Genomic DNA, 14,754 nt, shown 5'->3' with positions numbered 1-14,754 from the left:
GCAAAGGCGGGCAGCGGACCGAGCAGCGCGGATTGGTCATGACACGCACGGGGAGGGCAGGGTGGAAGAGGCTGGTTGTGAAATGTGAAGATCGTGCGGAGCTAGGAGGGCGCGAAGAGCGTGGCCGCTGTCTGCCTGCCCGGGACCGCGAGGGGGACAATCCCTCCACACGGATTCTAGGTGAGCTAAAGCCAGTGTTGCAGATCCAGCTCGCGCCTTGCACGGGCCAATGTCTGTGCCTTGCCCTCAGCCTGAACTGCAAAGAGCGAGGCCTGGTCCCTTGCCTTATGGGAAATGTTACAGCCTGGCTGCTAGCCCACGGCTTGTAAACCCTGGAAAGGCCCAGCCCTGCAGCCCCCTCCAGGTTTAAGAGGGGGAAGGTACCCCTCAGGTTTTCGGGAAGTTGGTGGCCTGAGGAGATGCCATGAAGACAGCATGGGGCAGTTTTGCTTGACAAATGCAGGTGAATGGTAAAGAGCCCTACAAATCCATGGATAGGCACAGGTATCCACAGCCGCAGATGTCAGTGCGGCTATCTGCAGCTGGGGATACAAATTTTGTATCCATGCAGGGCACTATTTATAGGTCTCCTCTACAACTGCCAGGCTCTGTCTCTGAAAGCCAGTGCTGATAGCACCTCTGGTTGGAGTCACAACTTTGAGTGAAGAGTAACGGGCAGGGCTTTCGCTCCAGCAGCTGCTCACATCCATATACAGCTCAGAGACTTTTTTCCTAGCCAAACAAGTGGTGCAGCTTATTTACAATAATATCACCACCTATACACATGCTCAGTGTATACAGTGCCACTCCACCCGTCCTGAAGAATCCTCAGCTCCTTAGACAAGCCAGGAAGAGCATCCTCACTCTTTATCTCCCCGATCTTCATACCTGTGCCTTTTGTACCACCTGCCTAATTAGCCTTTCAGTTCTCAGCCCATTAGTTAGGTACAGCTCTTCTTAAGGAGGTCTGCTCTGGAGTAAGGAATTGGTTTTGTAGTAACCAGGATTCTGTGCCTAGCAGTGTGTCTCATACCCCTTCCGCCCTCAGCTGCTTGCCTGACAGATTTTTTTTCCTGTTCTCCATCTCTTAGCAGAAGTGCCATCTTGTGAGCATCTGTCTCTAGCACTAGGGTCACGCTTATGGAGACAACTCATTCTCTACCCTCCTACTTCATGGGAGGAGGGTACCCTCCCTGTACAGTGTTAACCCACAATCTTCACGCTACGGCCACCTTGGGGAATTGCTTCCCCAATTCTCTCCCTTTGTATCTGGCAGCAGATCGAGGTTACTCCCTTTATTCCCTTCATCACTCAGAGCTACTAGTTCTCCTAATCCTCCAAACCATGCCTTGGTGTCTTCTTGCAGTGTTTTTCCTGGGTCTCCATAGGACCCTCTTTTTCTACTAAGAAATTTGGGCTATTTCCCCTGTACTTCATTCCTAGCCCCTCAACCTCAGTTTCCTGAAGGACTCTCCTTTCCTCCTGACTCAGACTTTGTTGACTAGAGGCTTCTACTGCTTCTCCTTCTCTTCCTTCTGGTTTTCTTCCCCCTCCCCAACCTGGGATTCCGTATACCTTGTTTCCTTATTGGAAAAGGGGTTCCAGTTAATATTGGGTGGGAGGAAACACCTGGGGTGGGGCAAGCCCGGAATAGGGGCTGATGCTGCAGACCAGGGCTAAGGCCCCTGCAGCTAGATAAGGAATGGGGTTGGATGGGGGCCACGCTGCTGCAGCTGGCTGAGGAGCTGCAGTGGGGCAGCCAAGCCTCTGGTGCCTGCTTCAGGATAAGGGATGGGGCCAGATGGGGGCTAGGGCCAGATCCAGCCTGCTGCAGCTGGACAGGGATGGCAAAATGGGGCCACCATGATCTATTGCAGGATCAGGGCTCGGGCCAATCTGGAGCCCAGTGGTTAGTTGGGGGATGAGGGTGAGGCAGCTTTTTCACCGGCTGCGACAGGTCCCTAGCCTGCATTGAACACCTGCATGGCCATACAGCTTACAGGGATCGTAGGGCATAGGGCAGCATCTCTTATCTCCATGGATTCACTGTGTTCATAGCTGCTCCTAGAATCATCTAGCAAGGCTGCACCAGCACCCTCCAGCCCAGAGAGCAAGCTGAGGCTGTATCCACAAGACCTCTTGGGAATTTCCTTCCCCCTATTACTGAAGTGTGGACAGTTTGTCCATTTCTTCTCTCTAGTTCTGGCCCAGCTACAGAACTCAGCGAAGCCACAGTCCAGGTACAGGCAACACCTTTCACCTGCACTGGTAGCATGTAAGGGGTTGAGCCCGTTAGAGCTCTTCAGATACCCTCAGCAGGCAGGGACAAGAGAGAATCTGGTTTGCCTCCCATACTCCAGACCCCAATATGATTGTCCCTCTTTCCTGGGAAGTTCCACCTCTGTGCATTCCTCAATATCACAGCTGCATCCCCCATACCCACTAGTTGCTTCATGACCCACACATTTGTTCTTAGAAAGGACATGTTCTACCACCACAATTTCCATTCCCTCCCCGCACTGTTTGGGTGTCGGGTGCAAGCCTGGGGCTATAACACCCCTTGCTCAATGGGCAGATCAGAACTTTTGGCTGTTCAATGGACAGCCCCACTTGCTCCAGGATAACTTTTAGGCCTATGCTTCATTTAAAGCCATACAGCCTACTTGGGCTTCTTCCCCAGAGAGAGAACCAGCCTGTTCCCCTGTCCCAACCTGCACCCATATCTGACCTCTCAAAAGAGCCCATCATGCATAGGATTTAGCCCCTCTGTCTGATTACTCTCCCCCATCATGGGACTCACCACTTTGTGTAGGAGCTGCCGCTGCTCATTGACTTTTTGCCACATGAAATCCTGCCAGGCACACCAGGCCTGCCTCTCCATGTGATGGGATAGTTGGAAACTTTGCAGGGTCTTCTCTGTTTCTTCTCCCCTTTCTACCAGCCATTGCTGAGTCTCCTCCATCAGCCAGGCAGCCAAACCTTTGTGCTGGATAAGATCCCAGACAGGCCCCTCCCTCCACCCCCCATGTGTGGTAGGGTCCCTCTCTCCTGCCTCTGCTCAAGTCCACAAACAGCTCAGAGGCCGTTTTTGAATAAACGGCTGGTGCATTTTATTTACACTATGGCTACGTCTACACTGGCATGATTTTCCGGAAATGCTTTTAACGGAAAAGTTTTCCGTTAAAAGCATTTTCGGAAAAGCGCGTCCAGATTGGCAGGACGCTTTTCTGCAAAAGCACTTTTTGCGGAAAAGCGTCCGTGGCCAATCTAGACACGCTTTTCCGCAAAAAAGCCCCGGTCGCCATTTTCACGATCGGGGCTTTTTTGCAGAAAACAAATCTCTGCTGTCTACACTGGCCCTTTTGCGCAAAAGTTTTTCGGAAAAAGACTTTTGCCCAAATGCGAGCAGCATAGTATTTCCGCAAAAACACTGACTATCTTACATGAGATTGTCAGTGCTTTTGCGGAAATTCAAGCGGCCAGTGTAGACAGCTGGCAAGTTTTTCCGCAAAAGCAGATGATTTTGCGGAAAAACTTGCCAGTCTAGATGCAGCCTATTAGTCTACATTACTGCGTAGCCTCCCTCCAACAGTCCTCAGCTCCTGAGGCAAGCATGTAAGAAAAGTCTCTCCCATCCTGCTACCTTCTTGTGCCACCTGCCTAATGGCCCAATGAGCCTCTCAGTTCTCCTCAGCCAGTCATTTGCAACTTCTTTCAATGAGGGCTCAATGAGAAGAGCAGCAGTAACCAGAGTGCTGGGTCAGGCACCGTGTCCCAGCATCCCTTTCACACCCTGCTTTTGACCCCCACCTCCTCCTACTTGTTTAATCATTTGTTATCCTCTGCCTTTATATGAACCTTGAGTTAGTGGCTTCTCCCCTCAGGCTGGGGTAGAGGCCTTGTGATACAGGCAGGCTTGTTCCCCACCTCCCAACCCCCAGACCCTCAAAGTGCTATTGCCCTGCACTCTGTGGGTATGTCTTGAGAGAGGAATGCAAATGCAGAGGAACAAAATTGCAAATGAAGTGCGGATTTGAATTTCCTTCCCCCTTTCTGGCATTGGTCAAGTTGTTTATAATTGCTGCCTCCTTTTCCTGCAACTCTACAAGAGGTTAGGGCAAGTACTTATGCAAGGGTGAAAGTAAATTACATTTCTTATAGGTACTGCCCTCTCCGGAGGAGATCAAGGTACGGGAGGTTGCGAAGGATAGTACCTGTAATCATGGAAGGCTCAGGGCAGGGAACTGGCCAGTGCAGGGACTGCACCGCCTGAGCACCAGGGCTGGATATTATATGTGCAGCCCAGGGTGTAGGTAACATCCAAAGCCCAGCCCTCAATTGGCCAGTCTCTTACTGGTACTCCACACCAGGGCGCACTGTGGCTTGCTTTCATCTTTGTACTCACTACAAATGAAACAGGACCAAAGACAGTGAAAGACAGGTAGGATGAGGCAGAACATGAGAGCAAAGGGGAATAAGAAAAGGGAGTGTATGAAGATTAAAACTCTCCAAAGCTGGAGAAAATAGAAATGACAAATGAAGACTGCACTTCTTCATATAGACACTACTGTAATATAATCACTGAAACCACTCATGCCAGCAGCCTGATGAGAAACCAGGCCACACTACCTCATCCAGCCAGTCATCTGTAGCTGGAGCCAATGGTTAGCATCCCTCCTATCCATTCCATCAGAGCTATAACAAAAATTAGACTAACAGAAACTGGCATCCTGGACCAGTCTCCTACAAAGAGTGAAATCCTGGCCTCACTATTGTAAATGGGAATTTTGTTATTGACTCCAATGGGGCCACGATATTACCCAGTACTTGCAACAGTGTTGGGAAGCAAGAACCTGGAAGTGACATTGCTGAGTATGTGTTTATTGCCCAAACAGAATGAATTTAAAAATAAGACATGTTACTGACAAAAACAGAGTAAACAACTCAGCAGAAAAAGGAATCCCCTGCCTTTAAAAAAAAAAATTTTAACCGATGTCCCTTGAACTATTTTCACTCCTTCCCTCTGATAATGGAGATAGGCTTAGATTTACTGAAGCAGGCTTAGATTTACTGAAGCAGACATCAGTGATAGACTACTCACAAAGCATGAAGTTAAATGTTTATAAAACTTTATAGAATTAGCCTTATTCTTTTATTGAACTTTTTGGATTTTAGTACAAGGGGAGGGAATAATTTAATTAATCTTCCATCATCTCTCAATATAGTACATTCAATCCCCATTAGATTGTTTGCCAAGATCATTAGTTAAACTCCCAAAACATCTTATTGAACAGGCTTAGATATTTTAAAACCCCTTTTGGTAACCTCAAATTTCAAGCCTTTCTAGCAAGCCACTAATTTCCCTTTTTTTGAGAAACACCAGCAACCCAGATGCATGGCCAGTGCTGTAAAAGAGAAACAATATGCATGAAAAAACAGTTACGCAGTTTAAGAAAGAAGATCTCAGATCAAGTTTTGAAGGCATTTAAGCAAAAAGTGTTTGGTTTTCAAAACCAGAAGCAGCATTGCATGACCATTTTGATTCCTACAAAGGTTTTAAAGAGAGACAAGAAGCAAAATTATTAAGACTGAATAATTTCTAGTTTATTCAACTGTTTAATTTTTTATTTTAAATTCAAAGTAGTTACATTCTTTCCTTTCCAACGAAGCACTGCAGAGATTCATAATTTCTTTTTTAGCTACATTATGCCTCATCTGTAGGGTACGTATGCTGTACTTTCTTCCCATTCTCTGCATTTGTCCTCAATAGGGCCTTAACTGTTAGCATCCAGACTGGCATTTTACTACAGAGACAGGGTGGGTCAGTAATAATATGGTTTTGAATCATGATGGTTATCTTCATTAGCTTTTTACAAGCAGACAGGATTTTAGAACCCCAGCTTATTCGTGGGCTTTTCCCCCCATCTAACTCCTTCGTAAGTCTGGGTTTGCTCCTTGGTGAAGTGAGAGATGTAAACACTTGTATATGATAAAGAATTCAACACCTGCTTTCAGTCATGAGCAGCTCACTTGTTCATTTCAGCTGTAGAAAAGACAGAACATCTCTCACACTGTTGCATTTGTCTCAGCTGTCAAAGACAACACAAATGGGTACAAGAACACAGTGTGGCCAGTCAAAAAGGCAAAGCCACATGCAACTCTTACCCACCCCAACATTATCCAGAAATACCCCGCAATTATCTGGGACAGTGATATCTAGGCCACTAGATACTACAACAATATAAATGACTGCTTAAGTATAAACACATTTCAATAGCCCCATGAAAAGATTAGAATTATGCAGGATGTGTAATGTAGACTTGAGAAGCAGGTGCTGTCATTGACTAGTGATGAAAGATGACCAAAATGGTAAGGGGTGGGAGCCATTCAGTCTGGTTTCTTTGGAGCACACAAGAAACTACTGAATCTACATGAAGTGGGGTGAAAACAGTCCAACAGGGTGTACTGGCATAGGAGAGAGCTGTGTCTCCATTTTTAAATTTACAAATTGTTTCCTTAAGTCTTATACATAGTTCGGCATGGTTTTTACTTATCAAAATGAGGTAGCGGGGCTATCAGGAGGTAAGATGTACAGGATTGCGTCCTCGGGACAAGTCAGATTAATAAGTCATTGATGATTAATTAAAACTGTTTAGCTCCTAGATTTTGCACCTGAAAGCAGAGTTCTAGAATTGTCTTCATATCTTGAATTTTTGTGTTGATTCCCCCATGCCATTCAGAAAAAGTCACCGTTGAAGATGAGGAAAGTAAGAGATCAGAGAAAACTTAAATGATGCAAATGTTAAATTAGGTGCCCTCCCAAGTATGGATTCAGTCTCTCTCATGGAAGCTATTTTGTTTAACCTTTTACAGGAATATCTCCCAATGTAGTGGCTCATGCAGGAGATTCTGGCACAGACATTTTATACTGGTCAAGCTACATGTTACAAAGCTGCTTCTCTGTGCTCAGTACCCCATTCTGAAAGCTCATGTGCGTGATGAATACTATAGTCCATCGATCAGCCACGAAGCACACTGAAAGGTTTCACAGGCACCAGGCCTCAATACTTCTGGAAAATGATAGTTGTGACACCAGTGGTAGGTGGTTTAAGATTCAGACTCCCAATTCAGTTCCTCTCCCACTTCAATACAGTTTTAATAACTATCAGTCCAAGACATCTCAATAGCTCAGGTGCATATATGCTACATGTACCTGCACTTAATGAAAAGGACAAACAAAACATATGTAAATTAAATAGCATGATTTAATTTAGTAGCAGTTTAATTCTGAATGATCTCTCCTTAAGTTAAAAAGTTATAATTAACTATTAACGTTAATGAGTTGAAACCTTCCAGAAAGCATGACTCCAAAAGGAAAAGTGTCCAGCAGGCGATCTGAGATTCATAGCTCTTTTCCATCATTATCACCTGTATCAGTCTCTTAAATGGCTATTTGCACAATGTCAGTTTTTATTTTTCCAGAGGATGCTCCCTGGCTCTGCTACTTAGTATGGTCTTCCAAGAGATACACAATTAGCTCATAGGTGGACAACACAATGGCTGTGTTTGGAATCTGCCTGATGAGCTGGGCAAACAGTCCTCTATAGAAGGCCAGGTAGCCTTCCTCACGTGCTACCAGACGAGCTGTCTGAAAGAAATTCTTGTATTTTGTGCCCTCCTCTCGCAGTCTTGTCCGTATGACCTCTGGGGAGAACAAAGAGAGCGCTCCGTTAGTGTTTCCTGTGAAATTCTGCAGTCCAGGAAACATTTACATGTTAGGAAAGAGCCTGCATAGCTCAGGGCAATCAGAACCTCCTGGACAAGTGAGATGCCTCTCAGAGAATCCACTCACCAACATTTACAAACCCTGCAGTCCTAAGGCACTGCTTCCCATGCAAGGCAGGAAGTTAAAATCAGTTTCCCACATCCATGTAAACACCAAACTGCCCAATAAATGGCTGATTTGCACATGAGGGCTGCTTGCTAGCCAGCTGACCTCTTCCTCCATTGCTCACATTTCCCATATTGTGCTTCGGAAAGGATGCACGGTTAAGGAGGCCCAGGCTCTCCTCAAACTGGAGTATGGGGTGAGCTGTGGCTTGGTGGTATTTACCATGAAGTAGAGGCCACTTTTCATTTAACATAGCTACATTGTTACTCAAGGCCATAGCTGTGATGGACAGATGCACCTGCGCTGGATTCTAAGATTTAATGAGCAGCAACTTGCAGAACCAGTGCTTTCTGAGAGACCCACCACTCTGACATGCATCCTCTGCTCCAAGAAAGTTGGGAACTTCAGAAATGTTGCAAGGTGTATCCATTTTTGCGAGCAGCTTTGGAGAAGAGTCAGATTTGTGCAGCTATCTGCATGGTGCGTGGGGTGTTTAACTCTATGCGCTTTAGGGCAGAGGTACCTACTGCCTTAGATAGGAGCCACCTGTAATTTGTATAAATCAAAACACCTTCAAAAGACAAGTTTTCTTTCAGCAAGTCACCTTAGAATTTTTTCTTACCTAGCTCATTTATATACTGTTCCAGTATGGTAAAGAACAGTCTCTGTACAGCTGCAATAAAAATCTGTCCTCATCCAATCTGTCTGGAGAGCTCTGATAGAGAATGCATCATACAGATTCAGAGCAAGGCATCTATAGCTGCATGCATTAAACAAGGTGCCAAGGACAATTTAAAAAGGAAGAGAAAGATCTGAACACAATAACTTAGTTTCTGATAAAAACTTAAATCAGTTCATGGCTCTCATGAATCAGATTACATAGTCTTTTCTCCCCTGCTCTCTTCCATTCATGGTGTGATCTGTTCACATGAAAGTTAGTATGGAGAACAGGAGATAAAAGCCCAGAGGGGCATTTTAGTGGTAGCATCTAAGGGTATCCGGCTAAAACTTAAAACCACACTAGCAGGCAGCATCTAGGACTTTGATTTTAAAGAGGATGGAAAGATGGTGGCAGAGAAAGATGTGCAGGCAATCAGACAATTTTTCCATAGAGCACAGCAGAATAAAGAACTACTGTACTGCCAGGTAAGGAGAGGAGAATCAGTGGCATTTTAGAACCAGCCTCAGTGCCCTGTTTCTCTCTCACTTCAGCAGCCTTTTCTGTGTTACCTGTGAGAGATGTCAACATGTAGAAGACTACATGATTAACGGCCAAATCCTGTCATCTACACTCATTTTCCCCCCTTGCTGCCCCTGGTGTCCTTCACCCTCCACGCTGTTGCCTCTGATAGAGGCAGCAGCACAGAGGGTAAGGGGAGCAGGCAAGAGCCAATACCCGTGTGGAGCTGGCTTTTAAGCTGACCCCCCCCAGCACCAGCTCTTGCCTTCTCCCCCTCCCTGCCTTTGTAGGAGGCAGCAAGGGGGGGGGCCAGGCAGGTCCAATGGAGCCACTTGCCCCATCCCCAGCAACAGCGTGGGGGGAGGGCAAGGAAGGCTGCCATGAAGCAGCCTATGTCCACAGTGGGCTCGGGTTCGCTGCAAACAGGCTGCTGCCACCCCGCATATTTTTAAACTGGCTCCCCTCACGGACTGGCTTCTGCCTGCCTCCCCGCACTGCTGCCCGATAGCAGCAGGGGGCTTCCCAGGAATGGGGTCAGAACACACTGGCTGCTGGCCCTGCCTCCAGGGACCACTGAATAGTCGTGTAACCACTAAAATTTGATATGGTTACATGATTATTCAACAACACGCTAACATCTCTACTACCTGTTCTTTGTGGAACACCCTAAATCTTCATTGGTCAACGCATCACTCTTGCTTCATATACATCCCTGCTAAGCCTCTCTGCTGAGCTGTCTATAAGAACAGTGATGGGGCATCTATTTAACCATAATGACATGCAGAATTCAATGTGCTGCAACCTTGATATTCCCCAGGCTTTTCTCCTTCCCTTTCATCTCTTCAGGACAGAAATAGTCTATTTGTTCTGTAAAGCACTTAGCTCATAGTGAGTGCTGCCTAAATGACTGGAGGTAATAAGACATCCTCCCTGCTCCAAAGACCTACGAGGAGCTGGACAAGGCTATTAGTGAGAACAGAAAGGAAAGGAGAAGAGTTAGCTTTCTGCTGCAAACCTCATTCAGGAAGTCCCAGCAATAAGCTTTTTAGCTAGCAAAGAGTCATGGGAACAATGCTAAAGGCTCTTGGAACACAGAGTGTCACTGCAGTAACATGGCATCTGTAGATACCCAGATTAATAAGAATGTTACAGAACTGTCTGGCCATAGATGGATGCAGACAACAGCTGTTCTACTGCACTGGTAAACAGAGTTTAACATACCATGTGGATAAGCAATACAAGAGGCACAGCCCTTAGAAACAGCAGCAGCAAACATCAGTCCAAAAAAGTTGGTGGAGTTCCTCTTGGTCCCATTAGTAGAAGAAGGGGGCAGCTGGACAGCCTTCAGGTGCTTCTTTAAACTTTCATAAATAGCAAAGCAGATAATTGTCTCAGAAATCCCAGCATAGGAGGCAGTCAAGCCTCTGTAAAAGCCACGGAGACCTTCTGTCTGATAAACGTATCGAGTGCACTGCAGAGCGTTCATCGGCTTTGAATCCCTGACTCTGAAGGGAGAGAATTAAAACAGGGTTAGAATTTAGCAAAACTCAAGAGCTTCGAAAACTCCCCAGCTGTTACAAATGAAGTGACTCGGGAGAAACAAGAATGGCTCTCTGCTAAGTAACTGCAGGAATTTTCTAGGAATGCTATGCAGAGACTTTTCAGTGTTCTTTTCATTGCCTTTGGCTTTGTAGTCACATTTAAAATGCCTGCAGCAGGATGGCAATGCCGTTTGCACATTTGACTCTTCCAGTCAGCTAATACATGCTCATGCTAATCTTTCAAGGTCCAGTCCTGGCTGCTTTGTCATCGCTTAGTGCTTTAATACCAGCACCATGGAAAGAACATTGCTTTCTATTGAACTAGCTATTTCCTTCCTGTCTGGTTTTGGCAGGGCCCAAGACAAAAGGTCTCTATGAGGAATGATTCTTCAAGTAACAAGCAGCATTTAGTTCAAAGGTGCCACCTAGTGACTTACTGGAATAAAGCTTTTTAAATAATTTATAAGCTACGTAAGCCAATACATTTTTAAGTACATGTTAGTAGCTTTCTGATCCATCACCCAACATATCCCCAGGGGAAAAAGTTGCCATTTCAAAGAGTAACATTTTTACCAGCCTTAACTATAGCAGAGCTCTCACTGTGCTATAATCCCTCAGCTTTCGCATCCACTAGCAACTGTGAATCATTCAGCTCAAAGTTATTCCTATCAAATTTTACACAAGCTTATCCTGTGTCTCTAGGCGGCATGGTCGAGAGTACTAGGGTATTGGGGAGGATGCCAAAGGACTTCAAACCACTGAAGGGAACTTTATTGCCACTACAGTTTCTATGAAGTTAAACAACCCTAGTAACAGAAGTTTAAAAAAACCTTCATGTTGCCCAGAATGTAGGTGGTGGGCAGTTATGGAGGGTCCTGCATAAAACCCACCTAGAGTCAATGTTAGTGTCTTGTATTATCACGGGGGGATGACACAGATCAGTTCTTCAGTTCTGAGCTTTTCCTCCTTGAGCCCAGCACGAGTCTCTCTTTGGTATTAAGATGACCCCCCATTACCAAAGTATCGAAGGCCTCACAATCTCTCATGCATTTAGATTTGACACCACCACTCTGTGAGGCAGGGAAAACGGGGAACAGAGAGAGAAAGACTAAGTGACTTGTCAAGGTCACACAGGAAGTCTGGGGTGGAGCTGGGAACTAAATGTGGGTCTTGAGCAGTTTCCTGTAAGCTGAGCACTTGGACAGCGACTCAGGTGAGATTCAAGTGTTGCCCAGATGATTAGCAGAGCACCTAGAGCTACCCACAGCAGGCAACATGTGTTTCCACTGGTGGTGCACATCTGCACATGCCTCAGTTAACATAAAATGTATTCTGCACATGGGTGGACTATATCAAAAGGAACATTGGTCCTGAGTCTCAAGCTAGGACTAACTGAACCATCCTTCCCCTCCTTAGTAGTGACCCCTCTTGTCAAAGTGAAGTACAAAATGGAGAGGATTAAGCTGTACCCTGATCATCTAGCAGGAGGGTGACTTACAAGGGTAAGGGTTGAGTTGGACAGGCAATAGGAAAAGTGCTGTCAGGGATGCCAGAGTTATGGATGGAAAGGGCAAGAATGTGTGTTCTGGAGCCCCTCTTAATTGAAAGCGCCAGTTTCTTTAGTCACTTACTTCCGTTCCAGCTGCATTCTGGTTTTCACCATCCATATGGGATTCATCAGGGAATTTGTGACAAAAGCTGAAAAACGAGAAAAAAAACCCAAAGTAGTGTAATTAAGAGGAACTGGCTGCTGATAGAACAATGACAGTTATGCTAGCTGTACAGTCCTACGGGCGAGTGTTTCTCTAGAGATTTCAGAAAGTGGGTAGGCAGTCAGTTTGGCACCAACGTTGCTACAGAACCAAAGCAAGCTCCCCTTGTGAAGAATTCATTAGGGATGTCAAGGTGCAATTGACTATATGCACTCTCCCTCCCCTCTCGCTGCCTCTGATGCAGAGGCAGCAAAGGGGAGGCGGGATCTGGTGCTTGTGGAGCCGCCTGACTCCCCACACTGTGGCCTCTCTATCAGAGGCAGCAGTGCAAGGGGTGGGAGGGGGTTTGGGAGCCAATATGCACAGGGAGCCAGCTTTTAAGCCGGCTCTCAGCACGTCGGCTCTGCAAAGCCACCTGCCCGCATTGCTGCCTCCCACAAGGGCAGCAATGCAGGGTGGGCAGGGAAGGCTGCTGTGGAGCAGTCCCTATCCACAGGGAACCCAGGCTCGGTGTGGACAGATGCTGCTCTGTGGGATGCTGGTGCAGCCTCTGTCCAGAGGGAGCTCGGGTCCTCCACAGACAGGGGCTGCTGCCATCCCACACTACTGCCTCAGAGAGTGGCGCAGGTTGGCAAGTGGAAGCCAGTCTGCACAGGGTGCTGGTTTATAAACTGACTCCTGCCTGCCACCACAGGCTGCTGCCTCTGATACAGAGGCAGCAGTGTGAGGTGGCAGGGGGAGCCATGGGAGTGGGACTGGGAGCACACTGGCTACTGGTCCCACCCCTGGGGACTATCAAATATTTGTGTAACAGCTAAAATTTGATGCAGTTACATAGTTATTCAATTACATGGTATCGAACATCCCTAGTATTCATTCTCTGTACAGTAGGATTTTGTGTAGCTCTCAGCATTGGTACGATTATCTAGCCCATGTTACTGTGAATAGCCTTCTATAAGATTTAATATTTGTTGATGGGTTTTAGAATAATTTATTAACTTGCCCTTAGAGGTAGAAGGAAATCCATACATCCACATTGGATATTTCATGACTCTAGGTGGTGCTGTTGAGCCATATCCTTAATTGAACCCATCCATACTTAAGGAGTTAATTTTTGAGAATGGCTTTTAACGGGCAGTTTAGTGACACAGGTCTGAGTAAACTGGTGCAGTCATCCTGCAATATGCTCTCCCAGAATAGCAAAATACCTTCCCAACACTGAGAAAAAGAGACTAAAGAATTTTTAATCTAAAAACCATTTAGATTTAGATTGGAGGTTGGCCAATTTCTGTTAAATTTCACATTTCCGTTTTGTTCACAGGAGCAGCATCATATCATCCTCCTCCTGCTCTGCAAATGGCAACCCTATTTTCAGAAGAAATGTATATTTCCCCCCCCCCCCACACACAAAGTTTTCCATAGTAAAAGGGCTCTCACATATGATGAAAGTTTCTTTATTGCAACACACCCATTCAACATTGTACTGCATGAGATGTTAGTAACTTTACTTTTCTACCCCTTAAATCTTTTAAGTCTCAATTTCAAAGGCACTAATAATATGGGGTTCCCTTCCCCAGGAGAGGAAGCAATGACACATTGCTGGTCATTGGTTAAGAACTGCAGTGCTTGGTCTGATTTCTTTTCAGGAGCCTAAGGCTCTATCTATACATACCGCGACAAAGCTCCTTAAATTTAGCGGGTCCTGTGCTTTCAGATGGACTGGATGTCTCAGAGGCTCACAGCAACCCTCATTTAGACACCAGCTTACTGTTTGTTAGCTACTCTCATCATTGGCCAGCATGGGGGAAAAAGGGGATCCAAACTTCATGCCTTTGCAGCCCCTTCCAGTGGTACAGAGTAGGGCAAACTTGTACCAAAACTAGTCTTTCTAGTTCTGAAATGTGGAGTTGGTGGTAGGGGGAACCTGGAGCCTACCCTCCACTCTGAGTTCCAGTCCAGGGACCCTGTAAGAGCAGCTGTCTATAGTAACAGCAGCATGACAGCTATAAATCTCTGGGCCAATTCTTTACAGCCTTCCTCAGCACCTTCCTGACCGGAGGTTCTTCCTCCTGGTATCTGCTTGTACTTTCTTCTCCTAGACTAATCACCAAACTGAATCTCATCAGTTCCTTCCTCTCTCACTGAGGAAACAGAAGGGAAGCCTTTTTAAACCAGTCTCAACTGGTTTTTGATTGGTCCCCAGGTGTTCTAATTAGTCTGGCTCCCTTAAGTTTGGGAGCCTCCTAATGGTTCCAGGTGTTTTAATTGGCCCAATAGTTCTGATTCTAGCAAGTTCCTGCTGGTTCTGGATCAGCCCTTGTTAGTCTACCCTGGGAACACAGTCCTATTTAATCTGGGGCTAATATATTTCCTCTCCACTACTCTCCTGTAGCTCTCTGGCCTGACTGTCAAAATACATTGTACTGCTTT

General features: G+C 46.1%; 1 protein-coding gene and 1 long non-coding RNA gene across 2 annotated transcripts in view; one reads left to right on the top strand and one right to left on the bottom strand.

The window, feature by feature from the left end:
- Positions 1–50: 50 nt before the first annotated feature.
- Positions 51–13,723, top strand: LOC149521719 (uncharacterized). Its single transcript, XR_016347788.1, has 2 exons — positions 51–180; positions 13,646–13,723. It is a non-coding gene; the product is annotated as an uncharacterized LOC149521719 (long non-coding RNA).
- SLC25A33 (solute carrier family 25 member 33) overlaps positions 5,580–14,754 on the bottom strand; it is a 41,805-nt gene continuing 32,630 nt past the window's right edge. The window contains exons 5-7 of the mRNA XM_075906245.2: positions 12,244–12,310; positions 10,293–10,576; positions 5,580–7,704 (exon numbers count right to left, since the gene is read on the bottom strand). Of these exons, the coding sequence (XP_075762360.1) occupies positions 7,502–7,704; positions 10,293–10,576; positions 12,244–12,310 (554 nt within the window). The 3' untranslated portion in view covers positions 5,580–7,501. The remainder of the gene's footprint in view (positions 7,705–10,292; positions 10,577–12,243; positions 12,311–14,754) is intronic.

This window comes from Pelodiscus sinensis, chromosome 24, assembly GCF_052426305.1.
Source record: "Pelodiscus sinensis isolate ZL-2025 chromosome 24, ASM5242630v1, whole genome shotgun sequence".
NCBI lineage: Eukaryota > Metazoa > Chordata > Testudines > Trionychidae > Pelodiscus > Pelodiscus sinensis.
Note: the sequence above shows the minus strand (reverse complement) of the source record. Positions and strands in the feature narration are given on the sequence as shown.